Here is a 17,794-nt window from a genome sequence, read left to right on the forward strand (position 1 = left end):
CAATTATAGCAGAAAGTAAATGATCCTATGTCTTACCAAGCATTTCAGTGACTTTGACTGTTCCTGGTACCTCAGCGGGCTCCCCAGGTCCACCAGCGTTACAAGCTAGGACACGGAATCTGTATTCAGCGCCCTGAGGTAGATGTGTTAGGGTATACTCCCGAATCTTGGTTGGAGTGGTGTTACATTTGGTCCATTCATGTTGATCTACTTTTTGCATTTCAATCAGGTAGCCTGTGACTTTAGATCCTCCTTCATCTTCTGGAACACTCCAGGCCAGGGAGACTGATGTCCTTGTCGTATCAGTAACTCTTGGGTTTTGCGGCTTTCCTGGAGGAGCTGGGGATAAGAATAAGACAGCAAGATATTGTTAAAGTTGCTGCAAAGCTGAAAACCAGTTGTGCCACCTAACATTCAATGAATTGTGTATATACAGGCTGTTAGCATTAGAATATATATATATATTTTGATTAAAATGTTATTCATTTTTATCAGTTAAAAATACTTAAAGCTCTTGCTTTTTTCCTTTGTCTTAAATGTGCTTTATTTATGATCACTACTACCATCTTACATTTATCATCAGCTTTTATTTATTTATATATCATCAGCTTTTAAAGAAATATTGTTCAAAAAAGGTAAAGACTGATCTAGAACATATAAGTCCCACTTTAAAGCATGGGGAATAGATTCGAGAGGAGAACATAAAAAGTTACTTGCCCAAAGCTGCTGGGGCCTGGGGTGGGGCGGGGTACCACAGAGAACTTTTTGGGCTGATGAAAAAATTCTGTTATTTTGACTGTGCTGGTGGTTATACACAACAGGACCTTTTCAAAACTTAGAATTATATATTTCAGGAGGATACATTTTCCTACCTTCAAATCATACCTCAATAAATTGACTTATACAAAAATGTATTTACCAATTGGATCCATGGCAACGATGGGTTTGGAAGGACGACTTGGTTTTCCCGTCCCTCTCACATTAATGGCTGTGACACGGTGTTCGTATTCTAAGCCTTCAATAAGGCCAGTGGAACGGTACCGCGTCATCGTCACTGGTACTTTATTTACACGGACCCATCGATCTGCTCTCACTTCTTTGCGCTCTATAATATATCCAGTCACTTGAGAGCCGCCGTCGTTTTCTGGTGGATACCACGTCAGTGTCATGCCATCACGGGAGACATCAAATATCTGTAATGTTTCTGGAGGCCCAGGGATACCTGCAGTGAGACAGAGGTAAACACATTACGGCAATGTGAATAAATTAAAGACTCCTACATTTCCATAAGTGTGTCTTAGCTTTTCAAATACTATGGAAGACTTGTGACTATTTTTCCAATCTTTTATTTTTGTACTTTTCTTGAGGTTCCTCATTCTCTTCAATTTCATAAACATTTATCAAACACGCATTCTGTATTTTTTTTTCCCTCACTATAACCTGGCCAGTCCCCCCTGCCTCCCTTGCTCCCTCCTTTTCTCCTTCCTCTTTTTCATTAAAAAAAAAATTAACCTCCAGGAAAATTTAGAAACCTTGGAAAGATCCTGGGGTTAATTTGGGGACCTCCGTTCACTTAGGACATAGTGAAACCAAACTCCTTTCTGTTAACATTGAGAATCGGGTGGGGGAAATGGTGGCTTGAAGGGCCCGAGGACTTACTGATGCTGCTGCGACATTCTATGACCTCCGACTGCAGGTAAGAGCCGATCCCAAAGCGGTTGGTTGCAGCCACGCGGAACACGTACTCGTTTCCTTCAGTGAGTCTGGTAAACTTAAATGTCTGTCTGGTCACTGATTCGGACACAGGCAGCCACCCTGGACGGTGGGCATCACGCTGTTCTACTACATAGCCGCTCAGCGGCGCGCCACCATCCAATTCAGGTGGTTCCCAGGAAATGGTAATTGAAGTAGCATCAATTTCATCAATCTTGATAGGCCCAGTGGGAGGACCAGGCTTATCTAGGAGAGAGAAAGAAATCCGGAAATTAATTTTCACTGCAAATCACAATTGGGCAGCTAAACATCAACAACCTGCATGTGTCTGTCACACATCCTTACCGAGAATGATAACTTTAATGGTCTCTGAAGTAGTTCCAGTTACGTTCTTCAATTCCAGGGTGTATTCTCCAGTGTCTCTGATAGTGGTTTCACGGATGGTTAGCTTAGCTACTTTAGTATGAGTCTCAACTGTGACGCGCTCTGATTCTCTTAGTTTAGAACCGGCAAAGAACCAGGAAGCAGCAGGAGGTGGGCGGCCAGCGATCGGTATCACAAGCTCTACTGGTCTGCCGGCTGGGACATGGATGGTCTTCTGAGGCATTGTAGAAAGATCGATTGTTGGCAACACTAGGAAAAAGAAAGTAGGCATTAATTCCTAAGCATTATTTCTCATGACAAAACATCATGAATTCTGACTGTTTTCTTTACTTCACTATTCCTGATGTTTTTTGGTGATTTGGTACATACCTCTGAGGTCTTGTACAGTCACAGCCGTGACGATCTCTCTCGGTTCCGACACACCTTTCTCATTTTGTGCCCGTACTCTAAATAGGTACTGTTCGCCTTCGTTTAGGGAAATAACAGTGTGCTCTAGGACCGTGGGTTTTAAGGTGACAACCTTCATCCATCTCTCGGTGCCAGCTTTGCAGGCCTCAAGAACGTATCCAGTGAGTCGGCTACCACCATCGTAGAGTGGTTTTTCCCAGGCGAGAGTGACAGTTGATTTGGTAACATCGACCACTTCTAGCTTTGTAGGCACCAGAGGTACTTCTGAGACCAGAACCGCATCAGATGTTTCACAGGGTTCCCCAATGCCATAAATGTTTTCTGGCAACACTCTGAAATAGTACATGGTTCCTTCTACAAGTCCAGAAATTCGGTAGAGTGTCTTGCTGCATTTGGTAGTTACTGTTTTGAATGCTCTCATGGCAGCTTCACGCTTCTCAATAATGTAATTGTTGACAGGAGCACCACCATCAATTGTGGGAATTTCCCAGGTAATGGTCACAGAATCTCTTGATACTTCTTTGACTCTCACCGAAGGACAGGGACCAGGAGTATCTAAAAAAAAAGATGTAAGAGCCATACTTATTTGCCTGATTGGTTGATAGTTTTTTGCTTTGTGTTTTGCAGGAACCTGTATTCAACATGGTTTCCCTCTAGAGAGGTGACCAATCCTAGGTCAAGGTGTATTTTTTCTAAGAAATCTACTCACAGCATAGTTGTGACATAGTTTAAGACAAAGACTTACCATATACTTTAACAAGGACTGTTGCTGATTTCTTGCCAGATTGATTTTCAGCTTCAATAGTGTATTTTCCAGCATCGTAACGGTTAACTTTGTCCACGATAAGTAAAGAGTAGCTGTCAGTGGTGTCAATAATTGCCCGGTTTGCAAGGTCAATGCCCTTCTTAGTCCATGTGATGACGGGAGGTGGTCTTCCAGATACAGACACCATCAGGCGCAATGAGGCCCCGGCTCTGATGGTCACAGTCTTCTTCAAGTCATCTGCAAGCTCTAGGTCTGGTATTTCTGGAAAGTAAATGTCAAAACTTAATTTATGAACAGTTGTGACGAGAAAAATGATTCACCTAAAAGCATATATTATAAATACCTAGTCTTTCCACGGGCTCAATTTCAGCAGTTGACTCGCTGTATTCACTCATACCCTTCACATTCACAGCAGCAACCCTGAAGGAGTATTTCTGGCCCATTTTGAGGTCTGGCACGGTGAATTCATTATTTCTTATTGTGGCATTGGTATGCACTCGGTACCACTGATCCGTATCCTTCTCTCGCATTTCAAGAACATATCCCGTGATGTCAGTGCCACCATCATACAAGGGCTTGGTCCATGCCAAACTAATGCTGTACTTGGTGGTATCCACAACTCTTGGAGCAGAAGGTGGTCCAGGGGTATCTATGGAATTTAAGAAGGCGGGATTCAGACATCATACAAATAAGGAAGTTTGAGGTTTGTATTTATGGTTTTCAAGATTCACAAAGCCATTATTGTTCTTTCTGTGCCCCTCCCCCAGTATTTCAAAAGGTCTTTTAATAAGATTTAGAGGGAAAAACCCTGTGATTTATTAAACTCAATATTTTATTTATTTATTTATTATTTATTTATTATTTATTTATTTATTTATTTAAAAAAGATTTTATTTATTTATTCATGAGAGACAGAGAGAGAGAGAGATAGAGACAGGCAGGCAGAGAGAGAGGCAGGCTCCATGCAGGGAGCCCTATGTGGGACTCGATCCCGGGTCTCCAGGATCATGCCCTGGCCTGAAGGCAGGTGCTCAACCATTGAGCCACCCGGGTGTCCCTAAACTCAATATTTTAAAAGGTCTTTTTATAGTGTAGTAAAGGATTGAAATTTTAAAAAAGAAGAATTCATTGAAGATGTATCCTTACCGGCCATAAGAAATACCTTTTGATCTCAACCCACAAGTATGCAGTCACCTTCCCCTCTGATTCTTCTACCCCCAGAAGAGTAAGGCATTACTCCTTGTCACACTCCCTGAGATAATCTGTGTAACCAGGCTCTTCTAATCTTATAGGATAGCACTGTATGCTATATCATTACCAACATCATTATTATTTTATTTTAAAAATTTCACTTCTTTAGAAAGGTAGATGGTTTTTTCCTGCAACTTTTGGCTAGCTGTTCTGGGTTCTTCTAGCTCAGTTCATTGCTTAAAATACCTGTTCTCTGGGACTTTTCCTTAGTTGCTCAGCTTTCACAGGGTTAATCTCTTGTTACCTCTACATTTCTAATGAGTATAGCAAGTGGCTTCTTCTTCCTCTATTCCGTCACAATGGTTTCTTCCTTTTAGTACTTGGGCTCAAACTCTGTACAAGGATTTGCCACTTATTCTTGAAGCTCTTGTAACAATAATTTTGTTAGGTACTTATTAGAATACTAACCTTTTGCTCTTTCTAAAATACTTTTTAAAAAATATTTTTCCCATTCTTAGGAATACTTATAAAATATATCTGTTTCATACTGGGAGTAAAATAATTTATTTTTTTCCCACAGACTGGAAAATACTGTGATAATTTTCAGCAATGTAACTGCTATCTTATCAACAGAAATTGTAGTTAAAATGTTCTGGCTTAGGTATATTTAAGATCCTTCTAATAGGCATATGCTTTTCTAGATCATTCATAAATTCTACAAGTTCTTGGAAACGGTATATGGAAAAATTATTTATAATTTGGTTTTGACGGGCATTAGGTTTATGTGTGATTCTTGGGACTCACATGATGGTTCTCTGCATGCGATAAAGTTGGAAGCTTCGCTGGGTTCGCTGTTACCAGCAGCGTTCACCGCGGTGACCCGGAACTGGTAATTACAACCTTCCATGAGGCCAGTCACCTTCAGCCTGGTGTCATATATCACATAGTCTTTGTTGACACGTGTCCAGCGCAAGCTCTTTTTCTCACGTTTGTCTACTAGGTAGTTCTTGATCTCATTGCCACCATCAGATTCAGGTTTCGTCCACTCAATGATGATATGCTCTTTGCCAGCCCCCACTTCTTCGGGTATGCCAGGTTGTGATGGGATAGCTGTTTATATTTTTACAAAAATGACAATGGTCAGAATCTCACAAATAACTATTGATATGGTCGTTCCCCTCTCCCCCGAGCCCGGTATATGTAACTACCAAGTTGTTTAAATGTGTCAATACTCACTGAATGAGTTTCTGGCTACAATTGGTTCTGATTCGACAGGCACACCAGGGCCGTATTTGTTTACTGCCCGCACTCGGAATATGTATTCGTTGTTCTTGATGAGTCTGGTAACTACATAGGATAGGGTCGGGCATTCGGCTTCAACAATCACCCAGTTGAGCCTGCTTGTCTCCCGTCTTTCCACGATATAGTGAGTTATTTCTGCTCCTCCATCTTCCTGAGGAAGGTTCCAGGCCAAAGTGCACTTCTCTTCCGTTATTCTGCTGACAGTGAGCTTCCCACATGGGCCGGGGGAATCTGAAACAGGTGTAAATGGTGAGCAACGATTAAGAGTTTTTTTTTCCCTACCCACATTTAAAAATGGGATAAAAAATAAAAGAACATTTGAGATGCCTACCAAGAACTTTGACCAAGACAGACACAGACTTGGTCCCACTGGCATTCTTCACTGTTAAGGTGTATTTTCCACTGTCACTTCTGTCACAGAACTTGATCACAGCGGTTGCTCGTTTGCCTGTATACTGCAAGGAGACTTTTTCACAGAGATCTAGTTCCTTGTCCCCTTTGGTCCAGATGATTTTGGGTTCAGGTTTGCCACCAACTGCAGCATCAAGGACCAGATCCGAGCCTGCTCTGATGGTAACCAGGTCACCCTGCAGTCTGGCATCCAGTTCAGCTTTGGGCGGAGCTGTCATAGACAAAATGGATATGAGTAGATACATGACAGTTTATTTTCACGTAAGTTGTGATAATTTAAAGGGAGAACTTTTTTTTTTTCTTACCGTATTCATCTCTGCAAGTGACAGGGCCTGTAGATTCTGATCCTTTGCTAATTACTCCTGCTGCATTCTTAGCCAACACACGGAATTCGTAAGTGTCTCCTTCACTGAGCGCAGTCACAGTGAAGAAATTGTCGGATACAATGGTATAATTGCACTTTAGCCAGCGACCATCTCCAACTTCGCTGACTGGCTTACGCTCTATGATGTAGCCCACAACCTTGCTGCCACCATCATATACTGGGGCAGACCAAATCAGGGACACTGTTGATCTTGTGACATCTGTCACCTCCGGTCTTCCTGGTGCATCTGGAAGGGATGCAAAGATAAAGTTGAAAAAAAAAACAAAAAACAAAAACACAACTCTGAATTCTAGTATCAATAACGACGATGATGATAATGAACAAATGTACCCATTAAATTTTGCTACATACCGACTGGGTTTTGAGCCATCATAGGTCTTGAAGCCTCACTGGCTTTGCTAACACCTGCGGCGTTGAGCGCGTATGTTCTGAACTGATACTCTAGTCCTTCAACCAAACCAGTCACTTTGTAGTTGCACTCTAAGCATGGCACTTTGTTTTCTTTCACCCAAAGAATGGTGTTACGTTCTTTCTTCTCAACCCAGTAGCCAATGACTTTACTGCCACCATCGTGGTAGGGTTCTTCCCAACGAATAGACATGGCATTGGCAGACACGTAGTAGACTTCAGGTCTGGTAGGAGCACTTGGTGGGACTATAAATATAAACAAAGGTATCGAATATGAATACAATTTTATAAAATTCAGGAGAAAAATATTTAAAAATGGAGTTTCAGATATTTTCATTTTCCTTACCGAATGGATGCTCAGCAATGATTGGTGCTGATTCTAGAGGCTTGCTGACACCAAATCTGTTCTCTGAACTGACTCGGAAAGAATATTCCATGTATTTTGTGAGATGAGTGACTTTAATCTGAGTGCGCTTGACACTGGAATTGATAAGCTGCCAAGCTGTTGTACCCGATTCACGCTTTTCAACTATGTAATTAGTAATGTCAGTGCCTCCATCATCTTTAGGTTCAGCCCAGGACAGGACACATGATTCGGCTGAGATAGATGAGACCTCAATGGGGCCAGTTACCGGACCTGGCCTTCCAATGACCACAACCGTGATGGTAAATGTTTTAACACCAGCTGTATTTTCCAGGGTCAAGAAGTATCTTCCAGAGTCACCTCTCATGCTATCCTTCACAGACAGGGTGGTTCTGTCTTTTGTTGTTGTGATACTCACTCGATCTGTCTCCTTAAGTCTCATTTCTTCAAGCTTCCATGTTACTTTGGGAGCAGGACGACCGGTGATTGGGACATCAATGGTAAATGTGCTTCCCGCTTTGCAAGTTATGAGCTGATTAGTAATTCCAGTGAGGTCAGCGGTGGGCTCGATTTGAGGCTCCTTGATGATGACGGAAGAGAAGGCTTCCCTGGGCTCACTGTAGCCAGCATCATTCTTGGCCTTCACTCGGAATTCATATTCAGTGTTCTCAACCAGGCGCTCCACTGTGAAAGTCAGCTGTTTCGTGTGACCAGCCTCGACCCAGAAGTCAGATCCCTTTTGTCTCATTTCAAGAAGGTAGCCAGTGATCCGGCTGCCTCCATCGTGGTCAGGCTTAAGCCAAGCTAAGACTGCAGAGGATTTGCTTGTGTCAATGACATCAAGTCTCTTAGGTGGAGCAGGCTGTTCTGTGGCTACAATTGGTTCTGGCATTTCATAGGGTTCACCAACACCATACTCATTTTCTGCAGAAACACGGAAATAGTATGGAACACCTTCTGCTAGGTCGCTGACCTTAAGGATCTGACGAGTGCATTTTTCACTGATCACCTGCCAGCTACGACGACTTGCTTCTCGTTTTTCTACCACATAGTGATGGATTCGGGCACCACCATCAAGGATAGGAGCATCCCACATGAGCGTAACAGATCCACGGGTCACATCCTTGAAAGTGATTGGGCCAGGTGGGCCTGGAGTGTCTAGCACCTTTACAGTGAAAGTGATTGACTTATTACCGCTGCTGTTTTCGACGGTAAAGGTGTATTTGCCTGCATCGTTTCTGTTGCAGTTTTCCACAGTGAGGGTGCTGAAGGAGTCTGTTGTATGGATATCAGCCCGAATGCTAAGGTTGGAGTCAGGTTTGGTCCACACAGCCGTAGGAGTAGGTCTACCCTGGTAGGCGATGAAGAGGCGAATACTGGCTCCAGCTCTGACAACATGAGTCTGCTTGAAGTTTGCATCGATATCTAACTCAGGAGCTGCTAATCGGTCAACTGCTTTAATTGCGCCGGTCGCTTCACTGCTCTCTCCTTTTCCAGCACCATTGATAGCACTAACCCGGAATTTGTATTCTTCGCCTGCTTGTAGATCAGTGACTGTATACCTTGTTTTCACACATGCCTCTGCATTCACCTTGTGCCAGTCTCCTAAGTCAGCTTTGCACATTTCAATAATATATCCAATTATTTCCATGCCGCCATCAAACACTGGCTTAGACCATTCTAAGCTCACAGTTGTCTTGGATGTGTCTGTCACTTTGACCACAGTGGGAGCACTTGGTGGGCTGACTGGCTCTCTACATTTGATTAGTCTTGAGATACCACTTGGAGGCCCTATTCCTGCAGCATTTTCAGCCATGACATGGAATTCGTACTCATTACCCTCTATCAGACCAGTGACTTTGAATCTCGTCTCGGAGATTGGTCGTTTGCTGATCACTTTTACCCATCGTGTGCTCTTCTTTTCTCTCCTTTCCAGGATATAATGTTGAATTTCATTGCCACCGTCTGATTCTGGCCTTGCCCATGTCAGGGTAATGCTATTGCCTGTTACATTACTAGGTTCTGGAGTGCCAGGGGCATCGGGAATAGCTGTAAAATGAAAACAAATTAGTCTTGTCGGTTGCAAGTTAATCTTACGACATAGTACCACTTAGTAAAAACAGATACTTACTGTATTGTATTTGTGCAACCACTGGGTCAGAATCAAGTGGCCGCCCAACACCAAACTTGTTAACCGCAGAAACACGGAACTGGTATTCATTGCCGGTTATTAGTTTAGTGGCAGTATAGCTGTGGGCTTGACAATTGTCCTCAATTAGTGCCCAAGCAAGTCTGCTGGTTTCCCGTTTTTCAATGATGTAGTGAGTGATGGGAGCACAGCCATCATTGAGTGGAGCGTCCCACCACAGGGTCATCTTCTCGCCAGTAATATTGGTGAATCTTATTGGCCCAACTACTTTTCCTGGTGTATCTATAAGAAAAAGGTTCCAGAGTTAGTTTATTTTTCCTTGTCCGTTGAGGTGCAATCAGGCATGTCTCTAACCCAAGTCCTGTAAATGGTAAGATGAAGAAGCTATTGGAGGTACCTTGTACTTTCACGGTAATTTCTGCTTTTGAGGAGCCAGATGCATTTTTGGCTTCCACGCGGTATACACCACGGTGTTCCCGGGTAGCATCTCTCACGAAAAGGCTGGTGGATCCTAGAACATCAGTTATTTCCATGTTCATCTTCTTTTCAATTTCTACTCCATCTCTGAACCAAGTTACGCGAGGTACTGGCCGTCCCTGCACCAAAGCTTTAATTCTGAGGCTCTCTCCAGACTTAATAGTGATACCATCAAAATACTCTGGGCCAAACTCTACCGTTGGTGGAACTATAAAGGAAATAGAAATAATATGTATTAGTTTGGCTTAATGAAAACAAACATGTTTTTCATTAGTACCACATCTTAAAGCCTGGAAGAGGGATGTTTATCCTGTGTTACCAAAGGCTACTATGAAAGCAGGATTGATAAGTGAGAATTTAGATTGTGGGGCTGAACATCTGCATGCTATTAGGTTATCCCCTTTTATGTCTGTCATGTTATTAATCTTGCATTGACATTTGTAAAAAGAAAACCACTTATAGACCTTTACTTCCTGATGCTGCTGTATATTCAAATTCCTGTAAGGGGTCATCAGTGGCACTCAAGCAAGGTGAGGACTGTACCATTGGGTGTACGTTGTATTTTAGTAACTTGAGTAAAGCTGGACAATTATTTTTGGGAGTGTTTTTCTTTATTATAAATGATGACAAAACTAAAAACCCATTCCCATTTGCATGCTATTTATATGGGAACAGAGTGAAACAACAGTCATGGTAAAAAAGAATTGATGCCAATTACATTATTATTTTTTTTTCTTCTCTTCATCTGAAAGGTAGAAAATCTAAGTTATCCACATAACAACCCTGGGTAATCTGTATGAAATGATGTTCCTGTTCCACTTTTACAGGCCAGGGGCCAAAAGTATATTTAAAAAATGTGAATGTTTTAAATCATATTTGGAGATCATTTGTAAATGCTTACCATTTTCATCTCTTGTCATGATGATGCCAGAAGACTGTGAGGGAGGACTTATAGTACCAACGGCATTTCTTGCAATTATTCTGAACTCATATCGATCCCCAGGACTAAGTCCTGTGACTGTGTACTGACATTCGCTGACATCAGTAAAGTTGCATCTGACCCAACGATCGCTCCCTTGCCGTTTCTCAATGCTGTAGGCCACAATCTTACTGCCTCCATCTCGCAATGGAGGGTTCCATTTAAGTGTGATGGTTTCCCGGGTGACATCAATGTAGTCAGGAGTGCCAGGCGGGTCTAAAAAGTTATATGGACATTAACTGTATCATTTCTGTAATCAACTTCTGTTACCAGTTCATTCACAATGGAAGAAAAAATGAATAAATCCCCCAAGCTCATTTTAATTTCAACTGTCTTTGTAGTTAAACTTTAAAAAGAACTTTAAATTACTGTAGTAGACTGACTTAAAATTATCCCCTTTGCTTTGCCTGACCAGCTCTCTAGTGACCAGAAGATACATGAGAAGGTGATATGTGGAAGAAAAGCAGTGTTTGATTTATTTGTTAGTAACGTATTCAGTTGCTGAATTAAATATATTTGAATAATACTCAGTTACTTACCTACTGGAGAAACAGCTAAAGTAAATTTGCTTGGGTCACTGGGTGAGCTTAGGCCAGCAGAATTTTCAGCATATACACGGAACTGGTAATCTAGGCCTTCCATTAGGCCGGTGGCTCTATATTCTCTTCCAGATATTGGTGATGTGTTAACTCTTTGCCAGAGGATGCTGTTTCTTTCTTTCTTTTCAACATGGAATCCAGTAACTTCTGAACCACCATCATAAACTGGAGCATCCCAAGTTAGTGACATGCCATCAGAAGTCACATTGTATATAACGGGCTTTCCTGGGGGGCCAGGAATCCTGAACTGGTGTTTTGCCACAATGGTGTTCGAGACGAGGGGCTGGCTGACTCCATATCTATTTTCCGCCCTAACCCTAAACTGGTATTCAGCATCTTTGACTAGATTAGGAACTTTGAAGGTTGTCCTGGCAACACTTGAACACACCATCTTCCAATTAGTTTGTGAAGCTTCCCTCTTCTCAATGCTGTAACAAGTAATTTCTCCTCCTCCGTCATCTTCAGGCACGTCCCATGACATGATGACACTGTCAGCCTTGATTTCATCAAATCGAATAGGCCCTTTGGGCTTTGATGGCGGGCCAAGTGTGATGATTGTAATGGGAATTGAGGTTCTACAAACTGCATTATCAAGAATAACGGTGTATTTCCCTCCATTCTCCTTCTTGACATTCTTAATACTCAAAGTAATCTTGTTTTCAGTTTTACTGAAACGAACATACTCGCTTTCTTTCAATGGCAAACCATCTTTCAGCCAACTGATAGATGGTTTGGGTTTTCCTTTATAAGGTAATTCGAGGTGCACGTTATGCCCAATTCTCACGGCGACTTGTGCCCCAGGGATATCTGACAGGTCAACGTCAGGTGTAATCACAAGTTCTTTCACTGTAATTGGCCCAATAGTGACAGGATCACTCAGTCCTTTATCGTTTTTGGCAAACACTCTGAATTCCAGGAGTGACTGTTCCTTAAGTTGGCCAACTTCAATTTCACAGGTCTTACTTATGCCAGCATGTGACCACATTTGTTCACCTTTACCTTTCCTTTCCACAACATATTCTGTGATGACGCTACCACCATCAAAGTCAGGCTTGGTCCAACTTAGGGTAACAGATGTCTTTGTTGAGTCTTTCATTGAGAGATCACGTATAGGAGCTGGGACTTCAGCAGCCTTCACTGGTTCTGTAGTTTCACAAGGTTCCCCAATTCCAATTTCATTTTCTGCAAGAACTCTGAAGAAGAATGGTGTTTTCTCCGACAAATCTGTTATCTTAAAGGATGTACTGGTACATTTGTGTGACACCGAAGACCATGTTCTCTTGGTGGCATCTCTCTTTTCAATGACATAATTAATTATGGGAGATCCTCCATCAATGAGAGGAGGATCCCAGAACAAAGTGACTGTGCCTCGAGAAACATGTTTAACCTGTAGTTTTTGGCAGGCGGCTGGTGTATCAAGCACTTTAACACTCACGGTTGAAGACTTGGGTTGACCAACTCCATTTTCTATTGTGAGAATGTATTTTCCTGTATCATTGCGAGTGACTTGAGGAATAATGAGTAATGAAGAAGAATCGGTGTTCTGGATGTTGTATCTGGCATCACTGCCAAGATTCTTCTCATCTTTTCTCCATGTGACAGTAGGTGGAGGTCTGCCTTTAAAGGGAATCAACACTTGTACATCTTCACCAGCTTTAGCTATAACAGAGGTTCTGAGAGCCACATCTAGGTCGATCTCTGGTTCCTCTGTAGACATAAAATGGTCATATATTTTGAGTTTTAAAGCAAGAAAATGTTTTCCTAGAAGCACTCTAATAAAAACAAAACAAAACAAAACAAAACACAGCCATACCCATAGGTACATACCAAGTATATCTTTAGCTTGTACAGGTTCAGTCATTTCTATAGGTTCTCCTTGTCCAGCACAGTTTATGGCAGATACCTGGAAGTAGTAGTTGACTCCAGGTTTCAGATTAGATACCACATATTCTGTAGTTCTGACCTCTCCCTTGGTAGAGACAACAGTCCATTCCTCTTCCTCTCCTTGTCTCATCGCGACAACGTATCCAGTAACAGCACTGCCTCCATCATAGACGGGCTTACTCCAGCCAAGAGTGATGGATGATTTGGTCGAATCTGCGACTCTTATCTTAGCTGGTGGGCCTGGAGGGTCTGGAATGGCCATTCATAATATAGTCATTACATAGTCATGTACAATTCAGTGACACAAAAGAGACACGGGTGAAGATGCTGCATTTATGACCACTTACCAATAGGATCAGCAGCTTTGTAGAAGTCAGATGGTTCAGAAAATGGACCCTGACCAGCAGCATTGACAGCACAAACTCGGTATTGGTAGTCACTGTTTTCTGTGAGTCCCGTCACTTTCTCTCTGGTGTCACGGATAGTCTCCTTTAAGACTTTAAACCATCCGAGACTCTTCTTGTCTCTTTTCTCAAGGTAATAGCCACTTACTTCACTACCACCATCTGCAACTGGCCTGCTCCAGACAACGGTCATTGAATTCTTGGTGATCTTTGTCACCTCTGGTATGCCCGGGGGCCCAGGAGTAACTGTTCAGAAAGGAAAAGGAAAATGAGTTTGAAGGATCAATATCATGGATCAATTCTACCTTTCAGTCTTCAGATCCTATGCAAGAATATTGCTTTCGCTGATTGATACTTTCCCTTGTGACAAGGATGACAATGAGGAGAGAAGTGAAACAAAAGAAAACCAAAATCATTCTAAGAAAACATGCAAGCTAGCAGAATAGTTTATTTGTAAAATTCTCAAGCATTTGAGTTCAGTTTCCTAATGAAATCTTGTCTCACCAAAGGCATTCTTTGCCACCACTGGCTCGGATTCCAGTGGATCACCAATTCCGTATTTGTTCACGGCTCGAACTCGGAAGACGTATTCATTTCCTTTGATGATTTTGGTGGTTGTGATGATGCACTCTTCCAAATTTTCAGACACCATAGACCACACTACGCGGCTTGTCTCACGTTTTTCCACAATGTAGTGAGTGATTTTTGCACCACCATCATCCGCTGGAGGGCGCCAGAGAAGAGTTATTTTTTCAGCAGTGACCCTCTTAAATTCAATTGGACCACCCGGAGGTCCTGGCTTGTCTGTTAATGAAAGAAGATGACAGTATGTCAGTTCTTTTAAAAAGGCTACTGATTTAAAATTGCCAAGTTTTCAACAAACAAAATAAGATGCTGCCCTATAGACCACCTACCAAGGATCTGTACTCTGATGGTGGCTGAGGCCGAGCCCATGGCGTTCCTCAGTTTTAATTCGTAGCTTCCACTATTAAGGCGATTTGCATCTTTGATGAGTACAGATGCAAGGTCGGTGGTATTTTCAATGCATACCAGGGCGTTGGTTTGTAACTCTTTATCATCTTTATACCACTCAATTGTAGGCTCAGGTTTGCCGGAAATGCCGGCTCTGAGCTTCACAGATGTACCGGCTCTGTATTTGACAACTTCTGTGTATTCTAGAGGCAAATCAATTACGGGTCCACCTGTAGGAAAAACACACGAAATATTTAAAAGCTCAGAAGGATGGAAAAAATAATTGCTGCTTCAAAGTGGGGTCGTTGGCTTTTCTGAAGTCATATGTGCATATATGGTGGTTCTAATTTTATGTACCTATTATTTCAAACATTCAAATTTTGCAAGCCACGCTTCTATCCCAGACGGGGAAGAAAGGTGGTGAGGAAGCTCAGTCCTCCAGGGATGCTGCACTAATGGCACAGGGACTTCAATGCCTTTGAAATGTATATTAATATCTATCAGGTGTTTAATTCCAGGGACAAAATGGAATATGGTAGTGAGAACATCCCCGGAGAAGCGGAATTATACATTTTTTTTTTCATTCTAGGTCCTCCTTTCTTCTGACTACCTCCTATTCTTGTTATTTTCCCTTCCCAGTTCACTGACATCCAAGTATGGGCTGTTCATGTCTGACTCTCAAAGTCTGAATTCTTTACTTTTAGAACTCTACATTTCACTAGACAGATTTTTCTGCCAGGCTGCTTAGAACAATTGAGAAACAGAACTAAATTTGTTGACTTGCTTCGCAGCCTCACAGCAAAGCCTGATTCATAAAGAGTGGCCCTGGGATTCTAAGCATGGGGACAGGAGTGGAGACTTTTGCTCAGATACCAGAAAGACTCTTTAGACAGAGGGTACTTTTGAAAAAGTGTCACAGGGTACCTAACCCTCATGAAATTTTAGTTTTGAATCCATTGTTGAGTTGAACGTGTTTGTGATTTTCCAGAATTGCCAACTATGTGTATTTTGGAATGACTGCAAAGCAGAGAGAGTTCTGGAGTCTCTTTGAATTTCCACTGTACACTAAGGAGCTGCTCCCTGTTGGGGAAGTCACATAAACACTCTAAACCTCAGTTTCTCTTCTGTAAAATGGGCTAATTAAGGGAGAGAATTCATGAAAAATATCCAGTAAATGTTAGCTACCGCTAATACTATCATCATTAATGGCCCCCTTTAGTCTTATTTAAGAGAAGGTTCTCTGGGCACTCAACCATGGTTTTAATTGTCGACTCTGATAGTTTAAAATAGAAAAGGGAGAGCACCAACTCGTATGGTCAAAGACTTCTAAAGGTTGAAGTTGGAAAGGACTTTTCGATATCCTGTAGTCCAAATCTCACATTTTACAGTTAAGAGAGCAGGAAGGATTAAAGAATTTTCCTGTGACTCCCAGCTAGTTCACATAATTTCTTCCAAATACCTAATTGAGATGCATAGTAAAAGATATATTCTATAGACTAGGACCAGAACAAGTATGGAGAAATATTGGGTTAAATTGCTACTGGGACTTGAATTTCTAAAAATGCTTACCATAAGAATCAATGCATGTAATGGGGCCTACAACCTCGGATGGATTGCTGACCGAACCAACGGCATTTCTAGCAAAGACCCGGAATTCATACTGGGAATTCTGAGTCAAGCCAGAGACAACGAATTGAGTCTCGATAACATTGGTGAAGCTGGCCTTGGTCCATCTGCCATCTGGAAGATCTCGCCTCTCAACAATATAGCCTGTAATCTTGCTTCCTCCATCGAAAGCTGGCTGTAGCCATGAAAGGCTGACAGAGTTCTTTGAAATATCAGTGATACGGACATTTCTTGGAGGTTCTGTGGTAATAAGAGAAAGCAGATCAGTGGAACTTGCGGCAACATTATTTTGCTTTGCAGAAATAAGATGTGCATTTGTAAGTAGTCAAAACCCTCCTTCTCAAGAAAAATACATACCACAGGCGTCAATGGCTAGAACTGGTTCGGAAGGATGGCTGGGTTTTCCAATACCAGCAGCATTTTCTGCATATACCCTGAATTCATAAATAAGTCCAGCACTGATTGTTGTGACTTTGAAGTGAGTTGTGCGGATGACCAATTTGTTGGCTTTTTGCCATAAAATACTGTTTCTGTCTTTCATTTCCAGGTGATAGCCTATAACTGCGCTGCCTCCATTGGACACTGGTTCATGCCAGGCCACGGTGATGCTTTCTCGAGTAACGTTAGTGACCCATGGTGTAGATGGTGGTCCAGGTGTTGCTACAAAAGAGAGAAATCCCTTATGTTAGCACAGACCTTTAAAACATTTATGTGAATGAAAACCTGGGATCTTTGAAACATTTGACAACTTACTGTATGGCAGTTTGACAGTCACACACGCTGAATCTATGTGATCACTGATGCCAAAGCGGTTTTCTGCCTTGATGCGGAACTGGTATTCTTCTCCTGTGGTCAGTTTCATGACTTTAATCGTGGTTCTTGCAACTGTGGTAGACACCTCAGTCCATACTGTAGTACTTGTCTCTCTCTTGAGTACGATGTAATTAGTAACTTGACTTCCACCATCATACTTAGGTGGCTCCCATTTGAGAGTCACGCTTTCTTCTGTTATGTCGCTGATAACAACAGGGCCAGTTGGGGGACCAGGCCTGTCCAGTACAATGATGTTAATGAAAGCTTTGGTTGTCCCACTGGAGTTGGCAGCAGTGATCTCATATCTTCCAGCATCAGTGGTAACACTTTCTTTGAGATTGATGGTCAGGTTCTCAGCGGTAACTTCAGTGTTAAATCTCATGGTTGCTTTCAGGGGCACACCATCTCTTGACAAGGTCACTTTGGGCAACGGTTTACCAGAAATTGGAATGTCAACTTTAAGGTTTGAGCCAGCTCTAACATATACAGTATGACTTGGGAAGTTCTTCATATCAATGTCAGGTGGTTCTAAAAAAAAAAAAAAAAAGTACAGCAGATG

At 42.1% G+C, this 17,794-nt stretch overlaps 1 protein-coding gene across 27 annotated transcripts in view; it reads right to left on the reverse strand.

Moving 5' to 3' along the window:
- The window catches only part of LOC121501618 (titin-like), a 281,158-nt gene that overhangs the window by 14,275 nt on the left and 249,089 nt on the right, over nucleotides 1-17,794 (reverse strand). For all 27 annotated transcript variants that reach the window (XM_041773882.1, XM_041773881.1, XM_041773880.1 and 24 more), the window contains 24 exons: nucleotides 17,176-17,763; nucleotides 16,780-17,082; nucleotides 16,366-16,662; nucleotides 14,739-15,026; nucleotides 14,329-14,628; nucleotides 13,768-14,070; nucleotides 13,364-13,669; nucleotides 11,477-13,243; nucleotides 10,860-11,153; nucleotides 9,879-10,166; nucleotides 9,464-9,763; nucleotides 7,315-9,381; nucleotides 6,912-7,214; nucleotides 6,481-6,786; nucleotides 6,096-6,386; nucleotides 5,699-5,995; nucleotides 5,267-5,572; nucleotides 3,615-3,920; nucleotides 3,251-3,532; nucleotides 2,467-3,060; nucleotides 2,059-2,346; nucleotides 1,660-1,959; nucleotides 920-1,222; nucleotides 37-339 (listed from right to left, as the gene is read on the reverse strand). In XM_041773882.1, coding sequence (XP_041629816.1) covers nucleotides 37-339; nucleotides 920-1,222; nucleotides 1,660-1,959; nucleotides 2,059-2,346; nucleotides 2,467-3,060; nucleotides 3,251-3,532; nucleotides 3,615-3,920; nucleotides 5,267-5,572; nucleotides 5,699-5,995; nucleotides 6,096-6,386; nucleotides 6,481-6,786; nucleotides 6,912-7,214; nucleotides 7,315-9,381; nucleotides 9,464-9,763; nucleotides 9,879-10,166; nucleotides 10,860-11,153; nucleotides 11,477-13,243; nucleotides 13,364-13,669; nucleotides 13,768-14,070; nucleotides 14,329-14,628; nucleotides 14,739-15,026; nucleotides 16,366-16,662; nucleotides 16,780-17,082; nucleotides 17,176-17,763 — 10,980 coding nt within the window. The remainder of the gene's footprint in view (nucleotides 1-36; nucleotides 340-919; nucleotides 1,223-1,659; nucleotides 1,960-2,058; nucleotides 2,347-2,466; nucleotides 3,061-3,250; nucleotides 3,533-3,614; nucleotides 3,921-5,266; nucleotides 5,573-5,698; nucleotides 5,996-6,095; nucleotides 6,387-6,480; nucleotides 6,787-6,911; nucleotides 7,215-7,314; nucleotides 9,382-9,463; nucleotides 9,764-9,878; nucleotides 10,167-10,859; nucleotides 11,154-11,476; nucleotides 13,244-13,363; nucleotides 13,670-13,767; nucleotides 14,071-14,328; nucleotides 14,629-14,738; nucleotides 15,027-16,365; nucleotides 16,663-16,779; nucleotides 17,083-17,175; nucleotides 17,764-17,794) is intronic.

This window comes from Vulpes lagopus, chromosome 11 (assembly GCF_018345385.1).
Source record: "Vulpes lagopus strain Blue_001 chromosome 11, ASM1834538v1, whole genome shotgun sequence".
In the NCBI taxonomy this organism is placed as follows: domain Eukaryota; kingdom Metazoa; phylum Chordata; class Mammalia; order Carnivora; family Canidae; genus Vulpes; species Vulpes lagopus.